At 37.8% G+C, this 17027-nt stretch overlaps 1 protein-coding gene across 1 annotated transcript; it reads right to left on the bottom strand.

The window, feature by feature from the left end:
* Positions 1 to 1222: 1222 nt before the first annotated feature.
* On the bottom strand, positions 1223 to 15518 carry arcn1a (archain 1a). The gene is made up of 10 exons (XM_077240751.1): positions 15286 to 15518; positions 7734 to 7997; positions 6994 to 7173; positions 6417 to 6616; positions 6165 to 6329; positions 4716 to 4881; positions 4280 to 4427; positions 4058 to 4166; positions 3705 to 3909; positions 1223 to 2732 (listed from the first exon to the last, which is right to left on the bottom strand). Exons 1-10 carry the CDS (start codon positions 15286 to 15288, stop codon positions 2643 to 2645), a joined length of 1530 nt encoding a protein of 509 aa, XP_077096866.1. The 5' UTR covers positions 15289 to 15518; the 3' UTR covers positions 1223 to 2642.
* Positions 15519 to 17027: the final 1509 nt, after the last annotated feature.

Below are 17027 nucleotides of genomic sequence, written 5' to 3'. Positions count from 1 at the left end.
TTTAAAATTTGTAGATTTATCTATGGTAGCTTGATATTATAATATTGACGATATATGGCTATTACCTACCAGACAAACATTGAATTGAATTAGCATATCCATTATGCCAATAGGCTACTATAATGACACTGGGTTGTAAACGTGAACTACGCAATCTTTTGGCATTTGAAAAAATAAAACCCATGAAATTATATTCATATGACATGCTGAAATATATGCCAATGTACCTGGAATGAAGACATTTCACACGCAACGCTGGCAGTCTTTTCCAAGATGTGAGAACTCGCAAGAACTCAAGACAGTATCGGCTTATCAACAAATGCACGTGTATCCCCTGGAGTAGGCCTAACCATGACAGATTTTAGACAGTAGTAAAAGACAATACTGTTTCCCAACTGTAGGGGGACCCTGAGAGCAAAAATTACATGGTGTTGCTTTAAGGGCCACTGTGGTCCTTGGTTTGTAAATAACATGAAAACTATTGGAAATGGTCTTAAGTTGTGGGATACAGACTGATCGAGATGAATAGCTCTGTAGCTCCTTCAGAAATTCAACTGGATCCACTTTAGGAGATTGAAAGAGAATCCATCAGAAGAGCGTTTGTGCGTAAAACAATTTCACTTGCTCCGTGGCCGCACTTTCCTCCAGCTGAGATGATGCTTTAAAAAATAAAAGATTCACAACTGTACAGTATTTCTTCCAAAACATGAGGGATGAAAAAATAACTCCCCTTATTCCTAAACATGACTTTGATAAGCACACACAAAAAAAAATTCTTCTCCTCGGTTCATGTTTTCCAAAATTAACATTGACAGACAATAATAATTTCTCAATCACATACAGGCCTCAATCTACTTTCAGTGCTTCTAACAGACACATATGAGAAAAGCCCAGCCTGTAAAAACTTACATCAACTCTCCACGCTAGTTTTAAGGTTGAAAAACAAAAGAAAACAGAAAAAAATTATTCATTCAGTGTGGCCAATCAAAAAACTGACTGGTTCATGTGACTGGGTGACAACTAGTTCTGCTACATATTGGCTTCATGCAAATACTGGTGGACTGATATGGCGTGGTAATTGTTTTATTATAATATCAGATGCACTTCAACATATTTCAGCATTCCAGACCATAAATGATTTTATAACATAACATTCTTTACATTGTGATAAGCATTCAAATGGGACACATTAACTGCAGAAAAAAGGACAGCTCACAAAAGCTAATTTTTAGACTATTTATTGATTTGTTTTAAAGTTTACACTGGAATGTTCTTTTACATAAACCCCTAATTCGTTATTTTACAAAAAAAATCTCTGAAGTCTTTATACCATTCCCCAATCCACATTATGATTCCATGAAAACCAAACCAAAACATTTAATACGCCCTTCCCATCGTCAAAATATGCAGAGACATTCAAGGCATTATTTGGAACCAAGACAGCAAGGGAGACCTCTTTCTTCAGTGGGGGCCATGTGGGGTTGAGACTGAAGTTTGGGATGATGGCTTGGCAGGCTGGGAACCACTCTTAATGCTGATTTGAGACCAGAGGTCCCTCCCTGAAAACCCATTCACAATCATTGACAGTCAAGAGACACACATGATCCCGATCCTCCACTGAGCGGGTCAATCTACACACAACACATTTCAGATAAGAATGAGCAGGTTGCCTTTTAGCAGTATGAAAGTCCAAGCCTGTAGTTCCTGCTTTCAATAGAAAACATGATATAAACCAGACAAACTGAGCTCTCATTTTTGAAGCACCGCAATGCTTTCAGCTTAAATTAAACGACTCACTGTACTAAATGTGGTTAATGGCTTTAAATGTTTTTCCAATTTAATTGTTTGTCAAATTGCCCTCAGATGTCAATGATACTGGAAACAAAGTTTTGAAAATGAACTACAAGTTCTATTTCCTATTAGGTTGGCATTACTACACCAAAGCAACATAAAGCAAGAAAACAGCGAGTTAAACAAAGATCCGAGCACAGATTTAGTTCTTAAACATGAGAGGTCCAACAGGAGACTGAAACGGGAGATGAAATATATTTTAGACAAAACAAGGAGTATGAATGACAAAGAAAGACAAAACAATGACTACAAACATTTCAGGATTTGGACGAGAAGGCTATTGCAAGCAAGGTACAGCAATCTTCTAGTGTTTCAAAAAAGTTAGTTCACAGCACAATGAAAATGAAACTTTAGAAAACCACAAACTGAAAGAAATGACATGAGCAACTTGACCCTTACAGTGAAGGTATATGAACCATCAATTCAAATATATACTGCCATGATGGCATCAAATAAATAAAGCTCGAACAGCCCACCTCCCTCCTGATAAAGTCTCCATTTTAGCCCCAACCCTCGCGGATACTCACTGGCCTTTATAAAGAAGGTTACTTCGTGAAACAAATTTGGTACAGGTACAGCCAATATTGCCAGCAAAGTCTAAAATGACTTAATTTTCTTTTTAGGGGATAAAAAAGCAAGCAGAATCCCATTAAAGTACTGCTGAAGATGATAAAGATTGCATCGTCCCTCCATTTGTGTGTCTCTCCCTTCTTTTATTTATATGAATGTTTTCAGTCCATTTATCTGCTCTTCTGTCAAGTTGGGTGGAATTTTGTTAGTGACGTTTCCTTTTATAGTATTTCATACTTGTCGACCACAAAGGATGTTTCTGTGGAGAACCGAACCGGGCTGTCCCCATCCACTTGAGACACCTTAGTGACCTGACAGGAGAGAACATGAACAAAGAGAAAAGAGGAAGAAAAAAAAGTTTAAATTTTCAAGTTACATTTTTTTCTCCTTTATTTTAACCAGGAAGTCCCTTGAGACCGAAATCTCTTTTTCGAGGGAGACCTGGCCAAGACAGCACACTAGTTACAAATTAAATACAAAATACAACATAATCAACAAACAAACAAGCGTCACACATAGAAAGGAACCGGTCACATATGGCAGTTACATTGTGTTATATGGCATTTTAACATGGCCTTAAATTCATTTAATGGGGCTAGATCAGTTAGATGTAGCAAATTTTGATTTATACATAATTTTAATCCCTAACCCAGGGTTTAACAAACTTTTTTGATAGCCCACACAGGGCTCAACAATAAAGACTGTTACTGTTTTGATCGGGCCAGTGCTGCATCGTCACAAAATTTTATCATTAGCATGTGCTTTTAAGTCTTTCAAAATTAAACATTTAACTGCAAGTAAGCAGCGAAAGAACTCAGTTTGGTATTGCACACTGGGTGAGAAGTCAACCTTATTTATTACAATACAAGGTTGCATGGGTCAAAAACAATGAAAACAACAAATATTTCAATTTTATTTTTTATTCATTACTTTTTTGTGGTGGGGCAAATAAAAAGTTGAAGGCCCAACCGAAAAAAAAAATCCTTAGTGTTGAGCTCTGCCCCCTATGATTTAAAGGTAATATTTCAATATTTAACAGCACATTCACGGTTCTCTGGTTTCAGAGATTATATATATAAGTCATGCATGCAGGTAAACAAAAACAAAAAAAAGTGTTTTAACTTTTTTAGAGAGGGTTTTTGAAAATGATTTTATTTTAAAATAATTAATTTTACATTTAAAATGTTATGATTGTATTGATTATTAACTTTTAATTAGTTAATGAACCCCCCTGCTGCTCCATAACAAACCCCAGTTTGGGAAACCATGACCTCTCGTCTTACCTGAATGTCACAGTAGCTTCCCTTGGAGACAAAGGAGACACTGACAGGGAAAAAGTCATTGGGCTGGCCATTTATGCTGAACTCCATGCTACCGGTCTTATTCTTTACATCGATCACAGGCAGAGACCACTCCAGGACATTTCGTCTGCTGTCATGGCGATATTCTCCATCTAGGTCACCAATCACAGGAGCTCCTACTCCAGACCTGTGATGAAATAGTTTCAATAGAAAATTGTAAATAAACCAAATGACCCCAAAATGCTTCATTACACATCAAAGCAGAAGGTACTTTAATATGGTGTATAATGCGAGTGATTAGGGTCCTGAACTAAATTCTATGAACTTCTACTCACGGTACAGGAATAGAGATGACTACATCATTGAGTTCCAGAGTTTCATCCTGTAGCTCATACTCGATGTTTACATCACAGCCGGTACCACTCTCAGAGGGCCAGCAGTTTACTGCAGAGACCAAACAGACAGGAATTGGATGAGCATAGTTCATTTGACACTATGGTTGAGACATAAGCTGTTAGCTTCATTGGTATTACTGAAACAAGATGTTTAAGACTGACTTGTTAGTGGAATGAGAGATTCCTCTGTGGTCTGTAGTCTCCACTTCAGCACACCCACGTCAGTTTTCAGGGGGAAAGATTTGTCTGGGTTTTTCAGACCAATCACTGACTCCGCTGTGAACAGTTTTTTGTCCACATTGGGATGAGTCTACAAAAAAAGGAAGAGTGTTATACACTTCAATAGTTTCCATTTTCTTTTTTTAGTGGTTTTAGAATACACAGAAACATTTAATAGTTTTCAGTTTTGGTTTGTGTTGTAGTTTAGTTTTATTTCATTTACTTTTGGTATCAGTTTTTTTATTAGTTTTAATAGGCCCTACTCGTTTTTTGCACTACAACCCAATGCCTATACCAATACATTTGATTTTATTACAAGAAGCATCATATTCAGAATTATTATGATGTGCCAATGCTGCTAGATTTAGAAAAACGTCACCTGCAACTGGACGCCTCTCTTGTCGTTATTGCTGATATTTAGCCTAATTCGCCCATTCTTCTCATCAGACACTCTGAGGGTAATCATGCCAATCACTTCCATGTTCTGGAGGCCACCATCACGGCCACACGTCAGGGTGATCTTTTCCTCCACCCGCATATGCACACTGAAAATTAGACAAATTGTTTAGATAATTGTAAAAAGATTATCCTATATGTTGCAAACCTATCATATCTTAAGCCAAATCTTAGTCCTGTTTCACACATGTGTTTGTGAATTCATGTGAATTCATGAACACATGGGATTTCTGGGTTATGGCACACCCTATTTCCTCTGAGAAAAGAAAAAGAAAAAAGACAAGGAGTGGGTCATTGAGAATTATTTGATTGTCGAACTCAAAATCTAACTTAAATGAGGAATCCAAATTCAGTTAGCCTTAGAAAGTGGTGCTTATCTGCCTTCATTGTTGATGAAAAGATGCATTTTCACCATACGTTCTGCTGAGTTCAGTGTGAAATACGCAGCAAAAATAGGCTCAGTGCTGAAACTCTGCTTGACATGCTGCTCAAACGTACAGTGTGAATACTGCAACTGTTAAAGGCCTTGTCCACATTCATACATTTTCGTTTGAAAACACATCTCTCCGTTTCGGCCTTCCGTCCACACTGAGATGTCGTTTTTATGAACGAAAACTAAGCTTTTTGAAAACGTCATTTTTACATTGAAGAGTGGACTGTCAGGGTTTTGAAACCAATGGCGCTAATTTAGTCATGTGACGCAAATTGTAACAATAGATATTCATGTTTATATAGGTATCGTGCCTGTTATGTGCCATTCACATTCACGCAGTTGCTAAAATATGTTACTTTGCACTCTTCATATCACAGTACAGCAAAGATGACAGAAAATTCACTTGCATTTGCTGTCCTGCGGCAAAACATGAGAGCAGTTGCATTTTAATGGTGAGTGAGAGTGAACTGGATGGATCAGTGAATGTAGAGATATTTTGCTAAATAAAATGATCCTGCCAGAAGAATTGCGTGATAACTTCATTATGTCTTGTTCTGTCATTGTGTCATCAGCTTTTAAGAGGGTTTACGCATGCGCAGTTAGGTGAATTGCCCGACGGCTGATCGTCGGCTTGGTGTCCCCCAGGCCTTACATGCTGCTGATCTAAGATGTGCGAAACAGGTCTTAATCTGAAACCAACTGAAGTAGGTAGCACATTTAAAAAAAAAAAAAAACTATTTCCTTATCTAACTTGCATTTGTAAAGCCTCTCAAAGAAGACATTGCATTTACAAACCCACAAATGGACCTTTAATGCATTAATGAATAGTAGTGCTAAATAAACAGTAATTATTTTAACTGAATAAGATCATACACTCCACTAATGTTTTATTGATTATCCTCAATCTGGTTCTATCATTAAAAACAGACATGTCATTACCTCTCTGTGTGGGTTGGAGGAGGAAGAGATTTGGACGCATCTGAGGGTCTTTTGCCTGTGCCAGGCAAGATGATATTTTCTCCCTCTGACTTAAGTTTGTCCACAAAGTCATCCACCTCCTTCCCCTTGCCAACCAGTTTAAGTGCTTTACTTGGACCACTGGACCTAAAACAAAAGGGCATTAAAATTGCAGCCTGCTGCTTTTTTATACAGTTTGAGGATCGCTGAACTCTATTAAGATTATAGCTGTACCTGACGGGTGCAGGGCTGGGTTTGGGTTTTTCAAGCTCGATCAGCGTGTCTGTGATGATGGATGTGTTGCTGCTGCTCATGCCCGAGCTGCCAAAACCACCAAAGCCCGGACCCTTCTTTCCACGTTCTGCATCACGCCGTATCTGCTGAAGTTCTTTAGCCTTCCGTCTCATCTCTGCCTTAGCCTCGCGCTCCTGAGTCTGATGAACAATTGAGTGGTTTAGAGTGAAGAAAAGATAATCAACAGTAAAGTGCATCATAATTAATAAGAGCCCTTGCCAGTAGGTTATTTATAAACAGCAACATAGCTGGGATTAGGGATGTTAAATTATGAACTCCACACAGCACCTTGTTTCACGCATTAGGAACATATTGATCCTCCTCCTTTGCTTCAATGCTTGTACCTAAGCTATGCAAGTCTAGCAGATGGGAGAATTTTCTAGAATGTCATTAAATGCCGTAGACTTTCTCTAATTCAATAATTAGAAATTTCAATAATTAGCCAAATTCAATAATTAGAAGAGGATAAGAGAATACTTTAAGAGACGGATGGCAAAGCAAGAAATGTCTCTCCTACCTCTCTGACGGCACGGAAAACCTTTTCCTCATGAGAGTCCATTTCTGTGAATGTCCGGATCTGGGCCAAGTTGACATTTTCTCTATAACCGAGTGCAACAATCTCATCGAACGCAAAGATGAGGTCAAAGCAGTGCTCCGAAATCTCACTCTCCTCCAGGACACGACAATATTCAGGAATCTACCAAAATAAAAGTAAAATGAACAAATCAAGTCAGTTTCATTTGAAAATTCTGATAGTAACAAAACGATTTGTATTGTGAAAAAGTTGAAAAACCTGAATTTTATTTAATTGAACAACCTAAGTTGAACACGTCTAAGTTTCTATTTTACAAATGAATTAAAACAAGGTAAGATCTACAGAAAAATACTTTAATTTCTTTCATTACTAAAACTGTTTTTTTTTGGTTTATTTTACAGAAAAATTTAAATTTGCTACTTTATAAAAGTGTTAATTGTAAGCAATCCAGTATATCCTATATTCTATATCCAGTGAAAAACTGTAAATGTTATTTTACATTATCATGTAAAATTTATGGTTTTTCTAAATAAAAACTATGGATTGCCATATGACATTCCCTGACTTATGCGTTATAAAAACTGGTTAAACGTTTTTTATAGTGAATTTCAGGTAATGAAAAGTGAACATTGATGTGCATCAAGAAGTGATGAAAAAACAAAAACAATTTTGTTGTCCATAAAAAGTATTTTATTCCACTGTGTATGTGGTTTCTTTCGTACCACACGTGAGAAGAGACGCAGTGTCTCCAGGTCCTCCAGTATATTACTGTTTTTGGTGGTGACCAGCACCATGTAGAGCTTTTCCAGAGGCTGGTAGACGTAGCGCACACTCTCAGTCTCCACAAATGTGTGCTGTTTGCCGGTGTTCATCAGCTTGGGAAAAGCGGCCAGCAGACCCTCCACTCGCGTCCGTGTCATCTCCACAAACTGCCGTGACACCAGGGCCTTACCTGCCTTGGTGCAGATTGCTGCTGCCAACAGCACCTGGAGAAGAGTTATTGAACAAGAAATTTAGGGAGCCATTTAAAAAAAATAAGCCAAAACGGCCGTACAAAAGTGCAGATTTACGATAAAAGAGTAACCCTTGAACTTGACGCACAACGTAATGACAGCAATTGACGCCTCTCGCAGTTCAAACAAACAGGGCTGGGCAGTCGCGTTCGTCATTACGTTGTGCGTCAAGTTCAAGGGTTACTCTTTTGGCGTTAATCCATGCGTACGACCATCTGCCGGAAGCTAGTTATTTTAGTCGATAAAGTTTTAAAAATGTATATTTTTCTTACACAAACGCATCGCTTCACTTCAGAAGGCCTTTATTAACCCCCGGAGAAGCGTGGAGCACTTTAATCATGAATGGATGCGCTTTGATGGACTTCCAAAGACATACACCCATTCACTCCTATTATCAAGCTTGGAAGCTTGTATTACATTTTTTAATATAACTCAGATTGTATTCGTCTGAAAGAAGAATGTCATATACACCTAGGATGGCTTCAGGGTGAGTAATTCATGGGCTAATTTTAATTTTTGGGTGAACTATTCCTTTAAGAGTGAAATTCACACGTTTTCCAGCACTTCAAAGCTCTAAATATTATCCAATTTTAATTTTAATGTAAGGATTTGAAAAAACTAAAGGTTTAAAGATGTTGGCAAACAAACACTTTGACTAAAAAAAGACATGAAACTACAACTATAACCAGTATTTGGCGGCAGAGAAGCACTTACTGACTTATTAGCCATTTCCACTCCCTAATATATGGAAAAAAGTAGGAAGTCTCAAAGTCTCATGAACAACAAGAACTTTTATTCAAACTGTAACTGAATTACACAAAAAACAAGTAAAGAGCGCTCCTTATATAATTACTGAAGCTGTTGGTCAGTTCAGTATAATACTAAAGAAGAACAATTGTACTAGGGATGGGCATTCGATTAAATTTTCTTAGTCGATCGTCGGGAGAATTAACGATCGACTATCGATTAATCATTAATATTTTTATATTCAAATTCATTATTTATTTAACTTTTTATAAATTAAAAAATGCAATGAAAATACAAACATACAGTGTGTTTTTCCTCGATTAGATCTTTATTACAAGATGATCAACTTGTGGCAGTAAAACTGGACGTTCGGTTAGGCTAAACTTGAAGATATATGCGCTGTGGTGCTCGAAAGCAACGGAACCTGCAGCTGCGAGTTGGCGTTCTTAAACAGAGACCCTCGTTTGTTCCAAAATAATAAATAATAAAAAAAAATCATGTTAAACAATAACTTAACCAAAAACATAATAATTCTTAGATCTGACAGGTTTTGTCAAAATGTAACTCAAAACTATCCGAGAACGGAGTCGAGAAAGAGGGTGAGAGATTAGCCTACCTACAGTAACAATCAATTAGGCTAGGCTACTTAACAAAGCCTCATAAAAAATAACTAGTAACTCACATACAACTTCTACACCAGTCTACTGATTTTTGTTGAGAAAGATCATTGCATTGCATCATTGATGACATGATCTGGGGTCAGACGCGACCGCAACCTGACCGTCAAGCCTCGTTTACACTTTCGCCTGGCTCTGCAGCGCGAGTCTCCGCAGACTGCTCGCGCACCTCCCCAAACAGACGAGGCGTTTATACTCGACGCGCTCGTCTGTGAAACACCGAATACCGCAATGACGTCATTTTTGCCGCGCTCACCTTCGCGCTCGTGCGGACGCGTCGAGTGTAAACAAGGCTTCAGTCCAGCCGCTGAAAACACCCGGTCTGAGGGGACTGACGTTGCCGGATGCACAGGTACCTCCGCACTAACTTGACCAGCCCGGGGAACACGTTCACTTTCCACTCACACTACGCAACGCAGCAGCATTAGTTTAATGACAATCGATAACAAATTAACCTGATCGACGAAATTCTTAATGATCAATAATCGATCGTCGATTAATCATGCCCATCCCTAAATTGTACATTTAATAAGAGTAGAAAAAAATGTTCCCTATAAAATTTTGGTTTTTGAACATTAGTGTTGTTAATAAAAGTTAATTGTATCTGCATCTCAATTCAAGCTCAGTGCTTTACTGTTAAATATCCAATTAACAAACATGTAATATTGTCAGTAACTGCCCTTATTAATGCAAAACAATAGTATTTTTCTAATTAAACTAACATTATGATTAAAAATCCCCCTAGCGTTACTTAGGCTATGTTTACACAGACACGATCTGAAGAGAAAACGCAAAAGTGGCGTTGCGTTATCACTTTTTATTCTGCGTTTAGACGAGCGTTATGGGGGGGAAATACGCGTGCATATGGTGACGCAAATGTGTGTGAAATTCGATGTAGTATGCACTCCAGGCAGCTAGGTGGCAATATGGCACTGCCACACAACAACACCAATATCTGAGAATATTTTGTACAACTGCTGAAAAGACTCTTGTACGTTTATCAGAGCTGCTAGGGCAACTTGAAGGTCCGACGCATAGACATCGTATAGATAGACGCCCTATCGACCGCTACTGCCTATTGGGGCGGACGAGCCGTGGGGCCGCCATCTTAAACCGGTCACCCGCTCCGCTCAGTGTATTCTGTTTGGCAGGTGCAATGAGCCGCCAGCGCATTTAATTAATCATATCTCGCTGAATACCGAACTGATTTTCACGCAGGGTTTTTTGCTGCAAAAAGATCATACACGTAGCTACGATACAGGACACATTGAATATTTTGTTCACAAAATACAACTAATAGTACTGTAATGTTAAATGTTAAATCTAATGCCTGGTTCAGATTACAAGATTTTTTTTGTCTTTTACGATAGTCACTGTGTCAGATTACACGATTTTGACTCCTAAAATCTTGTCGTGTCGTGGACATGTTGGTTGTTATTTTCCTGTACTAGCGCATGCCTGTGACGTAAACGTCTACGCGACGAGAGCCACCGTGAGCAGATTTGCGTTTTTACCCGGAAACGCGACGGTGGAGCGGTTTTAAGATTTCCACTCGGGAGGGTGGTTTCACTTTTTTGCGTGTTTAAGCCCCCAAAACGCCGTCGCCGAGTAAACGAAAGGCACATCCGATAAAATATTTTTACGTTTTCACTCGGAATCATTCTCGTGTAAACAGGGCCTAAATCAGGTGCTGCCAGCCCCATCTGTAGAACTTAGTGGCACCAGTGCTACTGCTCTCAAAAGTTAGTCTTGAGCTCTGAAAGAGCACACTAAGATTCTATTTACATTCCTTCCACGAGCAAAACAGACACAACTTTATAAATTAAGTATGCAAACATTAGCGCCAAATAAAGTGTTTAACTTAGGATAAATAATTCTTCATAACAGTAAAGACAGAGCCCATCTTTCACATTCACATGATCAGCTGTCAGAACACACGGACTACTGTAACAAAGGCTGTCTGAAGCAAAACAGAGAAATGCCTAATAAAACCAACAATGTGATTACATATCATTCAAGGTTCCCATACATTCTGAGCAGTGATTTTCCATGATTTTTCCTGTCAAGTGTGATGACTAGACATGGATTAGATAAAGTTAAAGAGCTTACACACACAAGGTGTTATTTCAATGTGTTGACGTAATTTCTACTGAAACAGGAGGGACAGGGCAGAAGTATCGAACATCTCTTACCCTTTTTTTAAATTGCCAATAGCATTTAGTTTATAATTGCCAATAGCATTTAGTTTATATCACAGCTTGGACAGAGCCATGAGCTGGTAACGGCCGTTTCACACCGCAAGCATGAGCGGCGTGTGAGCGGCGTGTGAGCGGCGTGTGAGCGGCGGGTGAGCAGCACGTCAGCGCAACTACATCGTCACTGCAGCTGCAGATGCGCGCGAGTATTCACACTGGAAGTGTTTGTACAGCGTCACAACAGCGGCTCACAGGCTACATATAAGCAAGCATTTCTTTACAAAGACTTTTGTAAAATTTGTTTTTAGAAGTTGGTCATAAACACATTTGAAGTTTGTTCAAAGCCCAAAATGAATAATTAAAAACAAGTTTAATGGGTACATTTTCTTTATGTTAGTCTCCATTTCCTTTTCTGACATACTGCAGTTCTTGTTAAAACACACTAGACATGCAAATTCTATGCGTTTGAATGAATGAAAAGTTTTTATTTTGAACATGTAGAAAAAAAAGAAAGAAAAAAAATCATACTAACAATTAATAACAAAAAACAATTAATGACAAAAACAATTTTAACTTATACATGTCCGAAAAGGAGTAGGAAGAAGCATAAGCTTATTCAATCCTACCCCATCTCCACTACTTTTTAATAATTAATTAGCTAATTAACCGGTTGACCGAACATTTTGATCAATTTGTCTCTACACGGCAAAAAAACAAAACCAACATACATATTTACCTATGTTTATATAAATATTCAATAAAAAATTACATAAGAAAATAAATAAAAAATAATAATAAAATAAAAAAAATAAAAAATATAAATAAACTTTCACCTAACTAATAACCTTCATCCTCTCTATACCTTGCAAATATCATATTTTTACAATGCTTTTTAAACTGAGTCATACTTGGGCATTGTTTAAGTACTGAACTTAATCTGTTCCACAACTTCACTCCACATATCGAAACACAAAAACTTTTTAATGTTGTACTGACACATAATTGTTTAAAGTTGCTCTCACCCCTAATATTATATCTCCCTTCTCTATTAAAAAACAGTTGTTGAATATTACCAGGGAGTAGGTTATTTTTTGCTTTATACATTATTTGTGCTGTTTGAACAAAAACCAGATCAGTAAATTTCAATGTCTTGGATTTTAAAAATAATACATTTGTGTGATCTCTATAACCAGCACCATGAATCATCCTTATGGCTCTTTTTTGCAACCTAAATACAGATAATAGTCTGCATCCGTAAGTATTACCCCAACCCTCTGCACAATAGTTTAGATATGGTAATATCAGTGCACAGTAAAAAATGTGGAGTGATTTGTAGTTCAGAACATGTTTCGCTTTGTTCAATATTCAAATACTTCTTGAAAGTTTATTGTGTATATGTTTTATGTGAGATTTCCATCATATTTTGTCATCTATTATCACTCCAAGAAACTTATTTTCATTAACCCGTTCTATGTCCACCCCATCTACCTGTATCTGAATTTGTATACTCTGTTTACAGTTACCAAATAACATGAAGTTAGTTTTATTAATGTTTAATGATAATGATAATCTCCTCTAGTTCCTGTAAATTCCCCCCAGAACAAAAAATATTTGTGTCATCCGCAAATAGCACTAGTTTTACTGTCTTTGTAAGTTTGCATATATCATTTATATATAACAAAAACAATTTTGGACCCAGAACTGACCCCTGGGGGACGCCACAAGTAATGTCCAAGTACGACGATGAGTGCGTTTTGGGCACTTTTTGTGTGAAATCATATTAATTTTGTCCATCAAAAGTGTACTTTCACTTTAATTGAGCGTGAGCAGCGCAGCAAAAATAGACTCGAAGCCGAAACCCCCGCTTCACTGCTGCTCACGCTCCTGCTCGCGGTGTGAACGCACTCATTGATTAACATGCACACCGAAAAAAATACGCGCTGCTCACGCGCCGCTGACGCTTGCAGTGTGAAACGGCCGTAAAGCTGCAGTTTCCTCCTAAACTCTAACCATTTCTCCTCATAATCTCCTCCATTTTCACTTTAAAATATAGCATTCTGTGCAGAATTCAAATGGGTCGGATGCGTTTTCTGGCATGCGCCGACTCGCGCATAAGACCTGCTCTGTGCTATCGTGTCTCTGGACCGGGGAGTTGACTGTGTGCGGCTGCGGCGGTTCGCTTCGCTTGACACTATTGTGAAACCAACCAGTCTGAATCTTTCCCTATCCCCTATAGCAGTGGTTCTCAAACCTGTCCTGGAGGACCCCCAACACTGCACGTTTTCTTTGTCTCCCTAATCAAACTCATCTGATTCAACTCATCAACTCATTATTTCATGGGATAATGAGCTGATGAGTTGAAGGTTTAAGAACCACTGCCCTATAGTACACTACAGTATGTGCCATTCACCATGTAGAAAACAGTAAATATGCGACCGAATATTAGCCATAGCTTCAGCATTTATTTATAATGTTGGGAGCAGGATGCTAATTTTGGGCAGGAGTTTTATGACAGAACTTGGTATTTAGTTCCATGACTTTTACAGGTCTGGAAATAACACTTTTGAAATTCAGTAATTTTCAAGATTTTTCAAGCTAATGGAAACCCTTATCATGAGACAGCAAAACCAGCCAAAGTAACAGAGTATGAATGCGTTTCTTTTAATACCATCAAGGAATCAAAGGGGTGAAGAGTTTTGTGGTCTGTTTTGAGATAAACTACCCACTGCATTCATTGAGTGCATTTCTGACTAGACAGCTGCACACTTCAAAATAATACAGTGCAATCCTCTATGACCCTGGACTCTAGTCCACATTATAAAAGACAAACCCAATGATTTTGTATGGGATTAAGATATCAACCACTTCCATAAAACATCTTTACAAAAACTATCAGGCAATAAATGACAGTATGCCTATCCATCTACCCTTAAATTCTGCATGTCCCCACCCCCCTGAGTGGATTATTTTTCTTTATGATGCTCTCCGTTATTGGGAAAATAAAATATTCCATTTCAGCTAAATTTTATAGAAAAACCTTGAAACAATCCATCCTGTTACAAAGAGCTACAGCCAGGACAACATGATATACAACTGATCAACGTGCTAGTTGCAAATTTACCAATTTAAACAAAGACAAAAACAGTCTTGTTGTCAGTGGTAATGCCAGCACTGAATTCAACACAATCTGACCACGTCAACAGATGCTTCAAATGGGCTAGTTATTTTACACACAAAAAAGTAATGTAGAATTAGCTCACATCGTCCTACTCACAACTTACACAGCTGATTTGTTATCACATACACGTATAATAAGCTGATAGGGAAAGTTACAGGCCTACAGTAGAGCGAGTATTTGTGATGTTGCTGATGTAGCTCATTTATCTTATATTGACAACACACCTTACTAGCGAGTTTAACAGCTCAATAAGTGACATTATACGTAGACATTATCACTAAACTGATTTACAATTTTACTATACATCAATTTCAAAGTCTCTCTTGAATAAATACGCATTTCGAGCAATAAATCAGTCTGTGGTTCATTTCGTTAGCTAGCAGTAACGTTAACCTCTCATGTAAAAACCGGAACCCGTCGTCAAAATCAGCCGTTTTTCCATAAACGAATAAAGATGAACTCACCATTTTCACGGTATGATATGTTTTCTGCGTTTAATCTTCTGAACGCCGTTTGTGTGGTTGTATAAATGCTACGTGGAGATAAATAAAACTGTTATTTGTGTGCAAGGCGCCTCAATATGGCAGAAGTGTAAGCCACGTCTCCAACCGGAAGCAGCTCGTCGTCAGGGGTAAAAGGGCAGCACGGCATATGTGGAGGATCCAACATCAGCAGCAGCACTGCCCAACCCTCACATGACACAGTCTAAGAGGTTCCTTTTAAACATATCAGTTTATTTAATGCCTAATTTTAATGTACACACACACACACACACACACACACACACACACACACACACACACACACACACACACACACACACACACAACTGGACACTGGAAAGTAAACGGTTTTCTAATTTCCAAAGATTCCAAAGACATAACAAAAGTTGAACTTTTTTACATCAACAACAAGTTGTAATGAAAAGAAGAATGCACACCCATAATCTGTTTTGATACGAGTTTTGATTCCTCATTAATATATTGCATTTCATTGTATATGCTTGATGTGTTTTTTTCTTTATTTCTGCAAAGTTTTTCAGTCGTTACCTCCTTTTCATCCCTTCATTATCTGGTATGAATAAGTAATTTTGCTACTCTCTTATTTTGTCATGATGACGTTACATGACACTTTACAAATGAGGAATACAACAAGTAATTCATTTTGAAGAGGCAATAACACAAGAGCTAGCAATGCAAAGTTTCAAACATCATCTAGAATGAGTGATGGGGGCTTTCGAGTGTCTATGGTTTTTACGGTTTTACCTGATCTCTGATCAGCTTTATACATTACAACATTATATATAATTATATTATACATTACATTTACATTTAGTCATTTAGTAGACGCTTTTATCCAAAGCGACTTACAACTGAGGACTAAATACATTATATTATATAATATAATATAACATAATATAACATTATATTATATAAATAATTAGTTTAATTAAAAGGAATAATAGTAGGTAATAGCCTCTTATTGACATGTTTAGCTGAGCCGTCCGGACCAAACAAAAGACGCCCTGAAAATGCATAATAGAACACATTGAACACACAGACACTTGATATTTAATGTTATTAGATGATTTACTGTTATGACCAGCAGGGGTCACCAGCGTGTGGCGTTTTCCTCCAGTAGCACCTCAATGCAGTACATGAGATCCACGGGGAGGAGTCGGATCAAGATCCAAGGGGTGGAGATGGGTAGGATTAGGGTTGGGTTTAGGGATTAGGGGTGTGTTTAGGGATCAGGGGGCGGAGTTGGCTAGGTTTAGGTGTATGTAAGGTGGGAGGAGTTGGATCTGGATCGGACTCCTCCCCGTGGATTTCATGTTCCGCAGTGAGAACCATCTCTTTTCTCCCAGCACTATTGTACAAGCTAGATAAAATGGATATAAAACAGAATCAGATGATAAAAGATAATAATCATAATGAATAGACAATGTAATAAAGAGTCTGAATGATACAGTTTAGGGCTCACAGAACTGTTTCATGAATATTGTCACAGATCCGGCTGTCTGAATCATAGTCTGGTTTGTGTATTTAACTATTTCACATACGGTACAATATTTTAAATATTTACATATGTTTATGTTTTTACTATATTTAAACTTAAAAAAAAAACATTTAAAAAAAACTTTGTTACATTTCAGTAGTTTTATGTAGTAGCTACACTACATAGCCACCCCACAAGGCTAATTTCT

The sequence above is a fragment of the Siphateles boraxobius genome, unplaced genomic scaffold, assembly GCF_051911475.1.
Source record: "Siphateles boraxobius isolate OS27281-9 unplaced genomic scaffold, OSU_SipBor_1 24, whole genome shotgun sequence".
Taxonomy (NCBI): domain Eukaryota; kingdom Metazoa; phylum Chordata; class Actinopteri; order Cypriniformes; family Leuciscidae; genus Siphateles; species Siphateles boraxobius.
Note: the sequence above shows the minus strand (reverse complement) of the source record. Positions and strands in the feature narration are given on the sequence as shown.

Coding starts and splice junctions, on each gene's coding strand:
- arcn1a (XM_077240751.1), bottom strand. Junction 6,617..6,993: donor TTTTCCGTGCCGTCAGAGAG/GTAGGAGAGACA, acceptor ATTGTTCATCAG/ACTCAGGAGCGCGAGGCTAA. Junction 3,910..4,057: donor GTCATCTCTATTCCTGTACC/GTGAGTAGAAGT, acceptor ATTTCATCACAG/GTCTGGAGTAGGAGCTCCTG.